We start from the raw sequence: 16,251 nt of genomic DNA, 5'->3' as shown, positions 1-16,251 counted from the left end.
TTTGAGTCAGACCACAGGGTTTGAGTCAGACCACAGGGTTGGAGTCAGACCACAGGGTTGGAGTCAGACCACAGGGTTGGAGTCAGACCACAGGGTTGGAGTCAGACCACAGGGTTGGAGTCAGACCACAGGGTTGGAGTCAGACCACAGGGTTGGAGTCAGACTACAGAGTTGGAGTCAGACCACAGGGTTGGAGTCAGACCACAGGGTTGGAGTCAGACCACAGGTTTGGAGTCAGACCACAGGGTTGGAGTCAGACCACAGAGTTGGAGTCAGGCCACAGGGTTGGAGTCAGACCACAGGGTTGGGAGGCAGGTGATAGAGGAGGAGGAGAAAAGTTAGGAGGTGAAAGAGGACAGTGATAGCCCTGGCTGGTGTGTCCCTGATGGGTTGACGGCATGTTATGCCGGTGTTGAGGGGGGAACGGCATGAGGTAGAGGGGGAGTGAGGGGGAAGATTGAGCGGGAAGTTAGAGGGGGAATGAGGGGGAGTGAGGGGGAAGGTAGAGTGAGGGGGAAGAGAGAGTGGGAGTGAGGAGGAAGGTAGAGGGGGAGTGATGGGGAAGGTAGAGTGAGGGGGAAGAGAGAGTGGGAGTGAGGGGGGAGGTAGAGGGGGAGTCAGGGGGAAGGTAGAGGATTAGTGATGGGGAAGGTAGAGTGAGGGGGAAGAGAGAGTGGGACTGATGGGGAAGGTAGAGGGTGAGTGAGGGGGAAGGGAGAAGGGTAATGAGGGGGAAGGTAGAGGGGGAGTTAGGGGGAAGGTAGAGGACTAGTGAGGGGGAAGGTAGAGTGAGGGGGAAGAGAAAGTGGGAAGGTAGAGGGGTAGTGAGGGGGAAGGTAGAGGGGGGGTGAGGGGAAAGGGAGAGTGAGGGGGAATGGAGAGTGAGGGGGAAGGTAGAGGGGGAGTGAGGGGGAAGGTTTATGGGTAGTGAGGGGGAAGGTTTATGGGTAGTGAGGGGGAAGGGAGAGGGAGGGGGAGGGGAGAGTCAGGGTGAAGGTTTATGGAGAGTGAGGGGGAAGGTAGAGGGGGAGTGAGGGGAAGGTTTATGGAGAGTGATGGGGAAGTAGAGGGGGAGTGAGGGGGAAGGTAGAGGTGTAGTGAGGGGGAAAGTAAAGGGGGAGTGAGGAGGAAGGTAGAGGGGGAGTGAGGGGGAAGGTAGACGGGGAGTGAGGGGGAAGGTAGAGGGGTAGTGAGGGGGAAGGTAGAGGGGTAGTGAGGGTTAAGGTAGAGGTGTATTGAGGGGGCAGGGAGAGTGAGGGGGAAGGTTTAAGGAGAGCGAGGGGGAAAGTAGAGGGGGAGTGAGGGGGAAGGTTTAAGGAGAGCGAGGGGGAAAGTAAAGGGGGAGTGAGGGGGAAGGTTTATGGGTAGTGAGGGGGAAGGTAGATGGGAGTGAGGGGGAAGGTAGATGGGGAGTGAGGAGGAAGGTATAGGGGGAGTGAGGGGGAAGGTAGAGGGGGAGTAAGGGGGAAGGTAGAGGGGGAAAGTAGAGGGGGAGTGAGGGGGAAGGTATAGGGGGAGTGAGGGGGAAGGTAGAGGGGGAGTGAGGGGGAAAGTAGAGGGGGAGTGAGGGGGAAGGTATAGGGGGAGTGAGGGGGAAGGTAGAGGGGGAGTGAGGGGGAAGGTAGAGGGGGAGTAAGGGGGAAGGTAGAGGGGGAGTAAGGGGGAAGGTAGAGGGGGAGTGAGTGGGAAGGTAGAGGGGTAGTGAGGTTGAAAGTAGAGGGGGAGTGAGGGGGAAGGTATAGGGGGAGTGAGGGGGAAGGTAGATGGGGAGTGAGGGGGAAGGTAGAGGGGGAAGGTAGAGGGGGAAGGTAGAGGGGGAAAGTAGAGGGGGAGTGAGGGGGAGTGAGGGGGAAAGTAGAGGGGGAGTGAGGGGGAGTGAGGGGGAAAGTGGAGGGGGAGTGAGGGGGAAGGTTTAGGGAGAGTGAGGGGGAAGGTAGATGGGGAGTGAGGGGGAAGGTAGATGGGGAGTGAGGGGGAAGGTAGAGGGGGAGTGAGGGGGAAGGGGGAGTAAGGGGGAACATTTAGGAAGAGTGACACGTTATGCAGGAATGTCACAACCACTGACGCATGGCAGGACTCTCAACTCCCTGCATCACGGCCCACATGGGAACCAGAGCACTGGGCACTTTGGTCTGGGGCAGTGAGAGGGCCACAGGAAAAGGGTGGAGGGGAGGGAGTGGGGGGCCCAGAGGGAGTGGGGGGCCTGGAGGGAGTGGGGGGCCCAGAGGGAGTAGTGGGCCCAGAGGGAGTAGTGGGCCCGGAGGATCGGTGGAAGGTGGATGGACTTAAATCTGACATGGAGATTGGAGGAAAGAGGATGAGTTAAAACCTGACATGGAGAGAGGAGGAAAGAGGATGAGTTAAAACCTGACATGGAGAGAAGAGGAAAGAGTATGGGTTTAAACCTGACATGGAGAGAGGAGGAAAGAGGATGAGTTAAAACCTGACATGGAGAGAGGAGGAATGAGGATGGGTTTAAACCTGACATGGAGAGAGGAGGAAAGAGGATGAGTTAAAACCTGACATGGAGAGAGGAGGAAAGAGGATGAGTTAAAACCTGACATGGAGAGAGGAGGAAAGAGGATGAGTTAAAACCTGACATGGAGAGAGGAGGAAAGAGGATGGGTTTAAACCTGACATGGAGAGAGGAGGAAAGAGGATGAGTTAAAACCTGACATGGAGAGAGGAGGAAAGAGGATGGGTTTAAACCTGACATGGAGAGAGGAGGAAAGAGGATGAGTTAAAACCTGACATGGAGAGAGGAGGAAAGAGGATGGGTTTAAACCTGACATGGAGAGAGGAGGAAAGAGGATGGGTTCAAACCTGACATGGAGAGAGGAGGAAAGAGGATGAGTTAAAACCTGACATGGAGAGAGGAGGAAAGAGGATGAGTTAAAACCTGACATGGAGAGAGGAGGAAAGAGGATGGGTTTAAACCTGACATGGAAAGAGGATGAGTTTAAACCTGACATGGAGAGAGGAGGAAAGAGGATGAGTTAAAACCTGACATGGAGAGAGGAGAGGATCGGTGGAAAGAGGATGGGTTTAAACCTGACATGGAGAGAGGAGGAAAGAGGATGACTTAAAACCTGACATGGAGAGAGGAGGAAAGAGGATGGGTTTAAACCTGACATGGAGAGAGGAGGAAAGAGGATGAGTTTAAACCTGACATGGAGAGAGGAGGAAAGAGGATGAGTTAAAACCTGACATGGAGAGAGGAGAGGATCGGTGGAAAGAGGATGGGTTTAAACCTGACATGGAGAGAGGAGGAAAGAGGATGAGTTAAAACCTGACATGGAAAGAGGAGGAAAGAGGATGGGTTTAAACCTGACATGGAGAGAGGAGTTGAAGGAGACTGGGAGTGAGCAAGGCATTAAACCTGTGATGAGGGTAGATAGACTGGAAGACAGGAGTGGGGCGTTGGCAGTCACATACTGGGGAGACGGTGTACAGGGGGTAGCTTGTACCTGGAGCGCTCAGACAGCGTTTTAAGGAGGAAAGCTAACAAGCCCTCTGCTCCTCTGGAACAAAGCAGCATTAATAAAAGGAACAGCAGAAAGCAGAACAGAAGCACGTGTTGGTGTACGGTTGTAACATAGTTAGCTGAATACAGTACTACAGAAACACAACACTTAGAGAGGAAAAAGGAACACGTCGTTGTGTTAGAGTTAGACATGTGGACAACATGAGGCCACATATGGTGGTTACAGACGAACAATATAAAACCATGTGTGTCTCAAATAAGACCCTATTTCCTTCTTAATGCACTACAGAACTTTAGACCAGAGCCCATAGGGCATTAGGGATGCACACTATGTAAACAAACAGTTGGAGAAAGTAACTGCGTTCGAGGCTGTTTCCATATGAAGAGGACTGCAGAGCCGTGCTATCAACCACACAGCTCCAACTGGTGTATTTCACAGAGAAATTTACATTACAGGAGCTGGGGAATGGGGACATGGAGGAGGGGGGACCTCAGCCTCGTGCGCCCGGTCACACACACATATCAATGACCCTCTGTCTATTCTCATCTCTACCTTGAAACGACAGCGATGTACAGTAACTATACATTTACCTTCCCTTTTTCAGGAGCCTATAATGTGGCAGGAATCATAGATGTGCTTTTGGAGTCAGACCCTGCTGGCTACTGTAGACCCTGCTGGCTACTGTAGACCCTGCTGGCTACTGTAGACCCTGCTGGCTACATCAGACCCTGCTGGCTACATCAGACCCTGCTGGCTACTGTAGACCATGCTGGCTACTGTAGACCCTGCTGGCTACTGTAGACCCTGCTGGCTACTGTACACCCTGCTGGCTACTGTAGACCCTGCTGGCTACTGTAGACCCTGCTGGCTACATCAGACCCTGCTGGCTACTGTAGACCCTGCTTGCTACTGTAGACCATGCTGGCTACTGCAGACCCTGCTGGCTACTTCAGACCCTGCTGGCTACTGCAGACCCTGCTGGCTACTGTAGACCCTGCTGGCTACTTCAGACCCTGCTGGCTACATCAGACCATGCTGGCTACTGCAGACCCTGCTGGCTACTTCAGACCCTGCTGGCTACTGCAGACCCTGCTGGCTACTGTAGACCCTGCTGGCTACTTCAGACCCTGCTGGCTACATCAGACCCTGCTGGCTACTGCAGACCCTGCTGGCTACTGTAGACCCTGCTGGCTACTGTAGACCCTGCTGGCTACTTCAGACCCTGCTGGCTACTGCAGACCCTGCTGGCTACTGTAGACCCTGCTGGCTACTTCAGACCCTGCTGGCTACTGCAGACCCTGCTGGCTACTGTAGACCCTGCTGGCTACTGTAGACCCTGCTGGCTACTGTAGACCCTGCTGAATACTGTAGACCCTGCTGGCTACTGCAGACCCTGCTGGCTACTGCAGACCCTGCTGGCTACTTCAGACCCTGCTGGCTACTGTAGACCCTGCTGGCTACTGTAGACCCTGCTGGCTACTGTAGACCATGCTGGCTACTGCAGACCCTGCTGGCTACTGCAGACCCTGCTGGCTACGTCAGACCCTGCTGGCTACTGTAGACCCTGCTGGCTACTGTAGACCCTGCTGGCTACTGTAGACCTTGCTGGCTACTGTAGACCCTGCTGGCTACTGCAGACCCTGCTGGCTACTGTAGACCCTGCTGGCTACTGTAGACCCTGCTGGCTACTGTAGACCCTGCTGGCTACTGCAGACCCTGCTGGCTACTGCAGACCCTGCTGGCTACTGTAGACCATGCTGGCTACTGCAGACCCTGCTGGCTACTTCAGACCCTGCTGGCTACTGTAGACCCTGCTGGCTACTGTAGACCATGCTGGCTACGTCAGACCCTGCTGGCTACTGTAGACCCTGCTGGCTACTGCAGACCCTGCTGGCTACTTCAGACCCTGCTGGCTACTGTAGACCCTGCTGGCTACTGTAGACCCTGCTGGCTACTGTAGACCATGCTGGCTACTGCAGACCCTGCTGGCTACATCAGACCCTGCTGGCTACTGTAGACCCTGCTGGCTACATCAGACCCTGCTGGCTACTGTAGACCCTGCTGGCTACTGTAGACCCTGCTGGCTACTGTAGACCCTGCTGGCTACATCAGACCATGCTGGCTACTGTAGACCCTGCTGGCTACTGTAGACCATGCTGGCTACTGCAGACCCTGCTGGCTACATCAGACCCTGCTGGCTACATCAGACCCTGCTGGCTACTGTAGACCCTGCTGGCTACTGTAGACCCTGCTGGCTACATCAGACCCTGCTGGCTACTGTAGACCCTGCTGGCTACATCAGACCCTGCTGGCTACTGCAGACCCTGCTGGCTACTGCAGACCCTGCTGGCTACTGTAGACCATGCTGGCTACTGCAGACCCTGCTGGCTACTTCAGACCCTGCTGGCTACTGTAGACCCTGCTGGCTACTGTAGACCATGCTGGCTACGTCAGACCCTGCTGGCTACTGTAGACCCTGCTGGCTACTGCAGACCCTGCTGGCTACTTCAGACCCTGCTGGCTACTGTAGACCCTGCTGGCTACTGTAGACCCTGCTGGCTACTGTAGACCATGCTGGCTACTGTAGACCCTGCTGGCTACTGTAGACCCTGCTGGCTACTGTAGACCCTGCTGGCTACATCAGACCATGCTGGCTACTGTAGACCCTGCTGGCTACTGTAGACCATGCTGGCTACTGCAGACCCTGCTGGCTACATCAGACCCTGCTGGCTACATCAGACCCTGCTGGCTACTGTAGACCCTGCTGGCTACTGTAGACCCTGCTGGCTACATCAGACCCTGCTGGCTACTGTAGACCCTGCTGGCTACATCAGACCCTGCTGGCTACTGCAGACCCTGCTGGCTACTGTAGACCCTGCTGGCTACTGTAGACCCTGCTGGCTACATCAGACCCTGCTGGCTACTGTAGACCCTGCTGGCTACTTCAGACCCTGCTGGCTACTGTAGACCCTGCTGGCTACTTCAGACCCTGCTGGCTACATCAGACCCTGCTGGCTACATCAGACCCTGCTGGCTACATCAGACCCTGCTGGCTACATCAGACCGTGCTGGCTACTTCAGACCCTGCTGGCTACATCAGACCCTGCTGGCTACATCAGACCCTGCTGGCTACATCAGACCCTGCTGGCTACTGTAGACCCTGCTGGCTACTGTAGACCCTGCTGGCTACATCAGACCCTGCTGGCTACTGTAGCCCCTGCTGGCTACTTCAGACCCTGCTGGCTACTGTAGACCATGCTGGCTACTGCAGACCCTGCTGGCTACTGTAGACCCTGCTGGCTACTTCAGACGCTGCTGGCTACTGCAGACCCTGCTGGCTACTGTAGACCCTGCTGGCTACTTCAGACGCTGCTGGCTACTGTAGACCCTGCTGGCTACTTCAGACGCTGCTGGCTACTGTAGACCCTGCTGGCTACTGTAGACCCTGCTGGCTACTGTAGACCCTGCTGGCTACATCAGACCCTGCTGGCTACTGTAGCCCCTGCTGGCTACTTCAGACCCTGCTGGCTACTGTAGACCATGCTGGCTACTGCAGACCCTGCTGGCTACTGTAGACCCTGCTGGCTACTTCAGACGCTGCTGGCTACTGCAGACCCTGCTGGCTACTGTAGACCCTGCTGGCTACTGCAGACCCTGCTGGCTACTGTAGACCCTGCTGGCTACTTCAGACGCTGCTGGCTACTGTAGACCCTGCTGGCTACTGTAGACCCTGCTGGCTACATCAGACCCTGCTGGCTACTGTAGACCCTGCTGGCTACATCAGACCCTGCTGGCTACTGTAGACCCTGCTGGCTACTGTAGACCCTGCTGGCTACTGCAGACCCTGCTGGCTAATGTAGACCCTGCTGGCTACTGCAGACCCTGCTGGCTACTGTAGACCCTGCTGGCTACTGCAGACCCTGCTGGCTACTGTAGACCCTGCTGGCTACTTCAGACCCTGCTGGCTACTGTAGACCCTGCTGGCTACTGTAGACCATGCTGGCTACTGCAGACCCTGCTGGCTACTGTAGACCCTGCTGGCTACTGTAGACCCTGCTGGCTACTGTAGACCCTGCTGGCTACTTCAGACCCTGCTGGCTACTGCAGACCCTGCTGGCTACTGCAGACCCTGCTGGCTACTTCAGACCCTGCTGGCAACTGTAGACCCTGCTGGCTACTGCAGACCATGCTGGCTACTGCAGACCCTGCTGGCTACTGTAGACCCTGCTGGCTACTGTAGACCCTGCTGGCTACTGTAGACCCTGCTGGCTACTTCAGACCCTGCTGGCTACTGCAGACCCTGCTGGCTACTTCAGACCCTGCTGGCTACTGCAGACCCTGCTGGCTACTGCAGACCCTGCTGGCTACTGTAGACCCTGCTGGCTACTTCAGACCCTGCTGGCTACCGTAGACCCTGCTGGCTACGTCAGACCCTGCTGGCTACGGCAGACCCTGCTGGCTACTGTAGACCCTGCTGGCTACGTCAGACCCTGCTGGCTACGTCAGACCCTGCTGGCTACTTCAGACCCTGCTGGCTACTGTAGACCCTGCTGGCTACGTCAGACCCTGCTGGCTACGTCAGACCCTGCTGGCTACTGCAGACCCTGCTGGCTACTGTAGACCCTGCTGGCTACTGCAGACCCTGCTGGCTACTGTAGACCCTGCTGGCTACTGCAGACCCTGCTGGCTACTGTAGACCCTGCTGGCTACTGCAGACCCTGCTGGCTACGTCAGACCCTGCTGGCTACTGTAGACCCTGCTGGCTACTGTAGACCCTGCTGGCTACTTCAGACCCTGCTGGCTACTGTAGACCCTGCTGGCTACTGTAGACCCTGCTGGCTACTGTAGACCCTGCTGGCTACTGTAGACCCTGCTGGCTACGTCAGACCCTGCTGGCTACTTCAGACCCTGCTGGCTACTGCAGACCCTGCTGGCTACGTCAGACCCTGCTGGCTACTGCAGACCCTGCTGGCTACAGTAGACCCTGCTGGCTACTTCAGACCCTGCTGGCTACTGTAGACCCTGCTGGCTACTGTAGACCCTGCTGGCTACTGTAGACCCTGCTGGCTACTGTAGACCCTGCTGGCTACTTCAGACCCTGCTGGCTAATGTAGACCCTGCTGGCTACTTCAGACCCTGCTGGCTACTGCAGACCCTGCTGGCTACTGCAGACCCTGCTGGCTACATCAGACCCTGCTGGCTACTTCAGACCTTGGTGGCTACTGCAGACCCTGCTGGCTACTGTAGACCCTGCTGGCTACTTCAGACCCTGCTGGCTACATCAGACCCTGCTGGCTACATCAGACCCTGCTGGCTACATCAGACCCTGCTGGCTACATCAGACCGTGCTGGCTACTTCAGACCCTGCTGGCTACATCAGACCCTGCTGGCTACATCAGACCCTGCTGGCTACATCAGACCCTGCTGGCTACTGTAGACCCTGCTGGCTACTGTAGACCCTGCTGGCTACATCAGACCCTGCTGGCTACTGTAGCCCCTGCTGGCTACTTCAGACCCTGCTGGCTACTGTAGACCATGCTGGCTACTGCAGACCCTGCTGGCTACTGTAGACCCTGCTGGCTACTTCAGACACTGCTGGCTACTGCAGACCCTGCTGGCTACTGTAGACCCTGCTGGCTACTTCAGACGCTGCTGGCTACTGCAGACCATGCTGGCTACTGCAGACCCTGCTGGCTACTGTAGACCCTGCTGGCTACTTCAGACGCTGCTGGCTACTGTAGACCCTGCTGGCTACTGTAGACCCTGCTGGCTACATCAGACCCTGCTGGCTACTGTAGACCCTGCTGGCTACATCAGACCCTGCTGGCTACTGTAGACCCTGCTGGCTACTGTAGACCCTGCTGGCTACTGCAGACCCTGCTGGCTAATGTAGACCCTGCTGGCTACTGCAGACCCTGCTGGCTACTGTAGACCCTGCTGGCTACTGCAGACCCTGCTGGCTACTGTAGACCCTGCTGGGTACTTCAGACCCTGCTGGCTACTGTAGACCCTGCTGGCTACTGTAGACCATGCTGGCTACTGCAGACCCTGCTGGCTACTGTAGACCCTGCTGGCTACTGTAGACCCTGCTGGCTACTGTAGACCCTGCTGGCTACTTCAGACCCTGCTGGCTACTGCAGACCCTGCTGGCTACTGCAGACCCTGCTGGCTACTTCAGACCCTGCTGGCTACTGCAGACCCTGCTGGCTACTGTAGACCCTGCTGGCTACTGTAGACCCTGCTGGCTACTGTAGACCCTGCTGGCTACTTCAGACCCTGCTGGCTACTGCAGACCCTGCTGGCTACTTCAGACCCTGCTGGCTACTGCAGACCCTGCTGGCTACTGCAGACCCTGCTGGCTACTGTAGACCCTGTTGGCTACTTCAGACCCTGCTGGCTACCGTAGTGCACTATATAGGGCTCTGGTCTAAAGTAGTGCACTATATAGGAGTCTGGTCTAAAGTAGTGTACTATATAGGGCTCTGGTCTAAAGTAGTGCACTATATAGGGCTCTGGTCTAAAGTAGTGTACTATATAGGGAATAGGGTGCCATAGGGCTCTGGTCTAAAGTAGTGCACTATGAAGGGAATAGGGTGCCATATATGATGATAAAATGGTTAAATAAGGGCTGGTTGTGTAAATCTGCTCAACTGAGAGAATGAATTAGTTCAAGTTGATGTCTGAGGAAGGTTATTGTTAGGTAAAGTTGACTATACCTCTCGTGGTAACGATAGTGATCTGTAATGATTGCCCTAGCAGCAATACAATGCACTACACTACACTGCTCAAAAAAATTAAGGGAACACTAAAATAACACATCCTAGATCTGAATGGATGAAATATTGTTGTTAAATACGTTTTTCTTTACATAGTTGAATGTGCTGACAACAAAATCACACAAAAATTATCAATGGAAATCAAATTTATCAACCCATGGAGGTCTGGATTTGGAGTCACACTCAAGATTAAAGTGGAAAACCACACTACAGGCTGATCCAACTTTGATGTAATGTCCTTAAAACAAGTCAAAATGAGGCTCAGTGGTGTGTGTGGCCTCCACGTGCCTGTATGACCTCCCTACAACGCCTGGGCATGGCGGATGGTCTCCTGAGGGATCTCCTCCCAGACCTGGACTAAAGCATCCACCAACACCTGGACAGTCTGTGGTGGATGGAGCGAAACATGATGTCCCAGATGTGCTCAATTGGATTCAGGTCTGGGGAACGGGCCGGCCAGTCCATAGCAGCAATGCCTTCTTCTTGCAGGAACTGCTGACACACAACAGCCACATGAGGTCTAGCATTGTCTTGCATTAGGAGGAACCCAGGGCCAACCGCACCAGCATATGGTCTCACAAGGGGTCTGAGGATCTCATCTCGGTACCTAATGGCAGTGTAAAGTGTTCCCTTTATTTTTTTGAGCAGTGTATTATACTAGACCCATACTTATACAGTACACACACACACACACACACACACACACACACATCTGTGACCCGTTTCAGGAAACTAGACATATGTCGCTAGTCACGACTTCACAGGAGAGCTTTTTGAACTTTTTATTTTTGTGTATGTAGTGGCTTCCTGTCCTCTTTACCATAGCCACTGCCCAAGCCTGAAGCAGGGTTGTTTGGTACCATACAGTCCACACACAAGGTTTCCAAACGGAGGGAGGGTATGTAGTGGCTTCCTGTCCTCTTTACCATAGCCACTGCCCAAGCCTGAAGCAGGGTTGTTTGGTACCATACAGTCCACACAAGGTTTCCAAACGGAGGGAGGGTATGTAGTGGCTTCCTGTCCTCTTTACCATAGCCACTGCCCAAGCCTGAAGCAGGGTTGTTTGGTACCATACAGTCCACACTCAAGGTTTCCAAACGGAGGGAGGGTATGTAGTAGCTTCCTGTCCTCTTTACCATAGCCACTGCCCAAGCCTGAAGCAGGGTTGTTTGGTACCATACAGTCCACACTCAAGGTTTCCAAACGGAGGGAGGGTATGTAGTAGCTTCCTGTCCTCTTTACCATAGCCACTGCCCAAGCCTGAAGCAGGGTTGTTTGGTACGCATACAGTCCACACAAGGTTTCCAAACGGAGGGAGGGTATGTAGTGACTTCCTGTCCTCTTTACCATAGCCACTGCCCAAGCCTGAAGCAGGGTTGTTTGGTACCATACAGTCCACACAAGGTTTCCAAACGGAGGGAGGGTATGTAGTGACTTCCTGTCCTCTTTACCATAGCCACTGCCCAAGCCTGAAGCAGGGTTGTTTGGTACGCATACAGTCCACACAAGGTTTCCAAACGGAGGGAGGGTATGTAGTGGCTTCCTGTCCTCTTTACCATAGCCACTGCCCAAGCCTGAAGCAGGGTTGTTTGGTACCATACAGTCCACACACAAGGTTTCCAAATGGAGGGAGGGTATGTAGTAGCTTCCTGTCCTCTTTACCATAGCCACTGCCCAAGCCTGAAGCAGGGTTGTTTGGTACCATACAGTCCACACAAGGTTTCCAAACGGAGGGAGGGTATGTAGTGGCTTCCTGTCCTCTTTACCATAGCCACTGCCCAAGCCTGAAGCAGGGTTGTTTGGTACGCATACAGTCCACACACAAGGTTTCCAAACGGAGGGAGGGTATGTAGTAGCTTCCTGTCCTCTTTACCATAGCCACTGCCCAAGCCTGAAGCAGGGTTGTTTGGTACGCATACAGTCCACACACAAGGTTTCCAAACGGAGGGAGGGTGTGTAGTGGCTTCCTGTCCTCTTTACCATAGCCACTGCCCAAGCCTGAAGCAGGGTTGTTTGGTACGCATACAGTCCACACACAAGGTTTCCAAACGGAGGGAGGGTATGTAGTGGCTTCCTTTCCTCTTTACCATAGCCACTGACAAGACTGAAGCAGGGTTGTTTGGTACGCATACAGTCCACACACAAGGTTTCCAAACGGAGGGAGGGTATGTAGTGACTTCCTGTCCTCTTTACCATAGCCACTGCCCAAGCCTGAAGCAGGGTTGTTTGGTACGCATACAGTCCACACACAAGGTTTCCAAACGGAGGGAGGGTATGTAGTGGCTTCCTTTCCTCTTTACCATAGCCACTGACAAGCCTGAAGCAGGGTTGTTTGGTACGCATACAGTCCACACACAAGGTTTCCAAACGGAGGGAGGGTATGTAGTGACTTCCTGTCCTCTTTACCATAGCCACTGCCCAAGCCTGAAGCAGGGTTTTTTGGTACGCATTCTGTCCACACAAGGTTTCCAAACGGAGGGAGGGTGTGTAGTGGCTTGCTGTCCTCTTTACCATAGCCACTGCCCAAGCCTGAAGCAGGGTTGTTTGGTACCATACAGTCCACACAAGGTTTCCAAACGGAGGGAGGGTATGTAGTGGCTTCCTGTCCTCTTTACCATAGCCACTGCCCAAGCCTGAAGCAGGGTTGTTTGGTACCATACAGTCCACACACAAGGTTTCCAAACGGAGGGAGGGTATGTAGTGGCTTCCTGTCCTCTTTACCATAGCCAATGCCCAAGCCTGAAGCAGGGCTGTTTGGTACGCATACAGTCCACACTCAAGGTTTCCAAACGGAGGGAGGGTGTGTAGTGGCTTCCTGTCCTCTTTACCATAGCCACTGCCCAAGCCTGAAGCAGGGTTGTTTGGTACGCATACAGTCCACACACAAGGTTTCCAAACGGAGGGAGGGTATGTAGTAGCTTCCTGTCCTCTTTACCATAGCCACTGCCCAAGCCTGAAGCAGGGTTGTTTGGTACGCATACAGTCCACACACAAGGTTTCCAAACGGAGGTAGGGTGTGTAGTGGCTTCCTGTCCTCTTTACCATAGCCACTGCCCAAGCCTGAAGCAGGGTTGTTTGGTACGCATACAGTCCACACACAAGGTTTCCAAACGGAGGGAGGGTATGTAGTGGCTTCCTTTCCTCTTTACCATAGCCACTGACAAGCCTGAAGCAGGGTTGTTTGGTACGCATACAGTCCACACACAAGGTTTCCAAAAGGAGGGAGGGTATGTAGTGACTTCCTGTCCTCTTTACCATAGCCACTGCCCAAGCCTGAAGCAGGGTTTTTTGGTACGCATTCTGTCCACACAAGGTTTCCAAACGGAGGGAGGGTGTGTAGTGGCTTCCTGTCCTCTTTACCATAGCCACTGCCCAAGCCTGAAGCAGGGTTGTTTGGTACCATACAGTCCACACAAGGTTTCCAAACGGAGGGAGGGTATGTAGTGGCTTCCTGTCCTCTTTACCATAGCCACTGCCCAAGCCTGAAGCAGGGTTGTTTGGTACCATACAGTCCACACACAAGGTTTCCAAACGGAGGGAGGGTATGTAGTGGCTTCCTGTCCTCTTTACCATAGCCACTGCCCAAGCCTGAAGCAGGGTTGTTTGGTACCATACAGTCCACACAAGGTTTCCAAACGGAGGGAGGGTATGTAGTGACTTCCTGTCCTCTTTACCATAGCCACTGCCCAAGCCTGAAGCAGGGTTGTTTGGTACCATACAGTCCACACAAGGTTTCCAAACGGAGGGAGGGTATGTAGTGACTTCCTGTCCTCTTTACCATAGCCACTGCCCAAGCCTGAAGCAGGGTTGTTTGGTACGCATACAGTCCACACTCAAGGTTTCCAAACGGCCAAACATTCAATGACATCCAGGGATTTTTTGGCAGTAATGCCTTCTCGAACATTTCAACTTTCATGTACAGCACAGGTGTGCTGGATAACATAATTAACAGCCTAACCAGTTCTGCTATGGTGAGTAATGTTCAGTGAGCTGTTCTCTCTCTCTCTTAGATGTCTGGAAGTAGCTGGCAAGTTAGTACAGAGTGGTTGGATCAACCCTTAAAGAGATGGGAGGGTCTAAGGCTTAAGAACAATGCTGAATGGGTGGGGCTAAAGGCTTTAGAGGGCGTGAACAATGCTGAATGGGTGGGGCTAAAGGCTTTAGAGGGTGTGAACAATGCTGAATGGGTGGGGCTAAAGGCTTTAGAGGGCGTGAACAATGCTGAATGGGTGGGGCTAAAGGCTTTAGCGGGTGTGAACAATGCTGAATGGGTGGGGCTAAAGGCTTTAGAGGGTGTGAACAATGCTGAATGGGTGGGGCTAAAGGCTTTAGAGGGCGTGAACAATGCTGATTGGGTGGGGCTAAAGGCTTTAGAGGGCGTGAACAATGCTGATTGGGTGGGGCTAAAGGCTTTAGAGGGCGTGAACAATGCTGATTGTGTGGGGCTAAATGCTTTAGAGGGCGTGAACAATGCTGATTGGGTGAGGCTAAATGCTTTAGAGCGCGTGAACAATGCTGATTGGGTGGGGCTAAAGGCTTTAGAGGGCGTGAACAATGCTGATTGGGTGAGGCTAAATGCTTTAGAGGGCGTGAACAATGCTGAATGGGTGGGGCTAAATGCTTTAGAGGGCGTGAACAATGCTGAATGGGTGGGGCTAAATGCTTTAGAGGGCGTGAACAATGCTGATTGGGTGAGGCTAAATGCTTTAGAGGGCATGAACAATGCTGATTGGGTGGGGCTAAAGGCTTTAGAGGGCGTGAACAATGCTGATTGGGTGAGGCTAAATGCTTTAGAGGGCGTGAACAATGCTGAATGGGTGGGGCTAAATGCTTTAGAGGGCGTGAACAATGCTGAATGGGTGGGGCTAAATGCTTTAGAGGGCGTGAACAATGCTGATTGGGTGAGGCTAAATGCTTTAGAGGGCATGAACAATGCTGATTGGGTGGGGCTAAGGGCTTTAGAGGGCGTGAACAATGCTGATTGGGTGAGGCTAAATGCTTTAGAGGGCGTGAACAATGCTGATTGGGTGGGGCTAAAGGCTTTAGAGGGCGTGAACAATGCTGAATGGGTGGGGCTAAAGGCTTTAGAGGGCGTGAAGAATGCTGAATGGGTGGAGACAAAGAAGGGCTCTCCAAAAGAAGAACAAAAACATTGAACGACGGTTTTCTCAAAAGGGAGTTTACAAATCGATCAACTTTCAAAGCAGAATTACTGACCCATTGTTTCCTCAAATGCAGCTATACCATTTTGTTGACTCTCTACTTTTATCCAATGTAAAAAACAGAAATTCAAGAAGACCGAATCGAGGTGGTGAGTCACATATACAAACACACACACACACACACACGCGCACACGCGCGCACGCACGCACGCACGCACACACACACACACACACACACATACACTACCAGTCAAAACTATGAAATAACACATATGGAACCATGTAGTAACCAAAAAAGTGTTAAACAAATCAAATTTATATTTATATTTGAGATTCTGCAAATGGGTCTTCCACATGGACAATGACCCCAAGTTGTGGCAAAATGGCTTAAGGACAACAAAGTCAAGGTATTGGAGTGGCCATCACAAAGCCCTCACCTCAATCCTATAGAACATTTGTGGGCAGAACTGAAACAGTGTGTGCGAGTTACAAACCTGACTCAGTTACACCAGCTCTGTCAGGAGGAATGGGCCAAAATTCACCCAACTTATTGTGGGAAGCTTTTGGAAGGCTAGCCGAAACATTTGACTCAAACAATTTATTGGCAATGCTACCAAATACTAATTGAGTGTATATAAACTTCTGACCCACTGGGAATGTGATGAAAGAAATAGAAGCTGAAATAAATCATTCTCTCTACTATTATTCTGACACATTCTTAAAATAAAGTGGTGATCCTAACTGACCTATGACAGGGAATGTTTACTAGGATTAAATGTCAGGAATTGTGAAAAACTGAGTTTAAATGTATTTGGCAAAGGTGTATGT

The 16,251-nt window shown here is 53.1% G+C and overlaps 1 protein-coding gene across 4 annotated transcripts in view; it reads right to left on the bottom strand.

The window, feature by feature from the left end:
- The window catches only part of LOC110517286 (signal-induced proliferation-associated 1-like protein 2), a 317,547-nt gene that overhangs the window by 47,067 nt on the left and 254,229 nt on the right, over positions 1 to 16,251 (bottom strand). For 2 of the 4 annotated variants that reach the window (XM_036945905.1, XM_036945906.1), the window contains exon 19: positions 3,468 to 3,521. The exons of the other annotated variants lie outside the window; for them this stretch is intronic. In XM_036945905.1, the coding sequence (XP_036801800.1) occupies positions 3,468 to 3,521 (54 nt within the window). The remainder of the gene's footprint in view (positions 1 to 3,467; positions 3,522 to 16,251) is intronic. 4 annotated transcript variants of the gene reach the window in all.

Source organism: Oncorhynchus mykiss, chromosome 16 (genome assembly GCF_013265735.2).
Source record: "Oncorhynchus mykiss isolate Arlee chromosome 16, USDA_OmykA_1.1, whole genome shotgun sequence".
NCBI lineage: Eukaryota > Metazoa > Chordata > Actinopteri > Salmoniformes > Salmonidae > Oncorhynchus > Oncorhynchus mykiss.
This window is presented reverse-complemented; position numbering and strand designations above follow the sequence as displayed.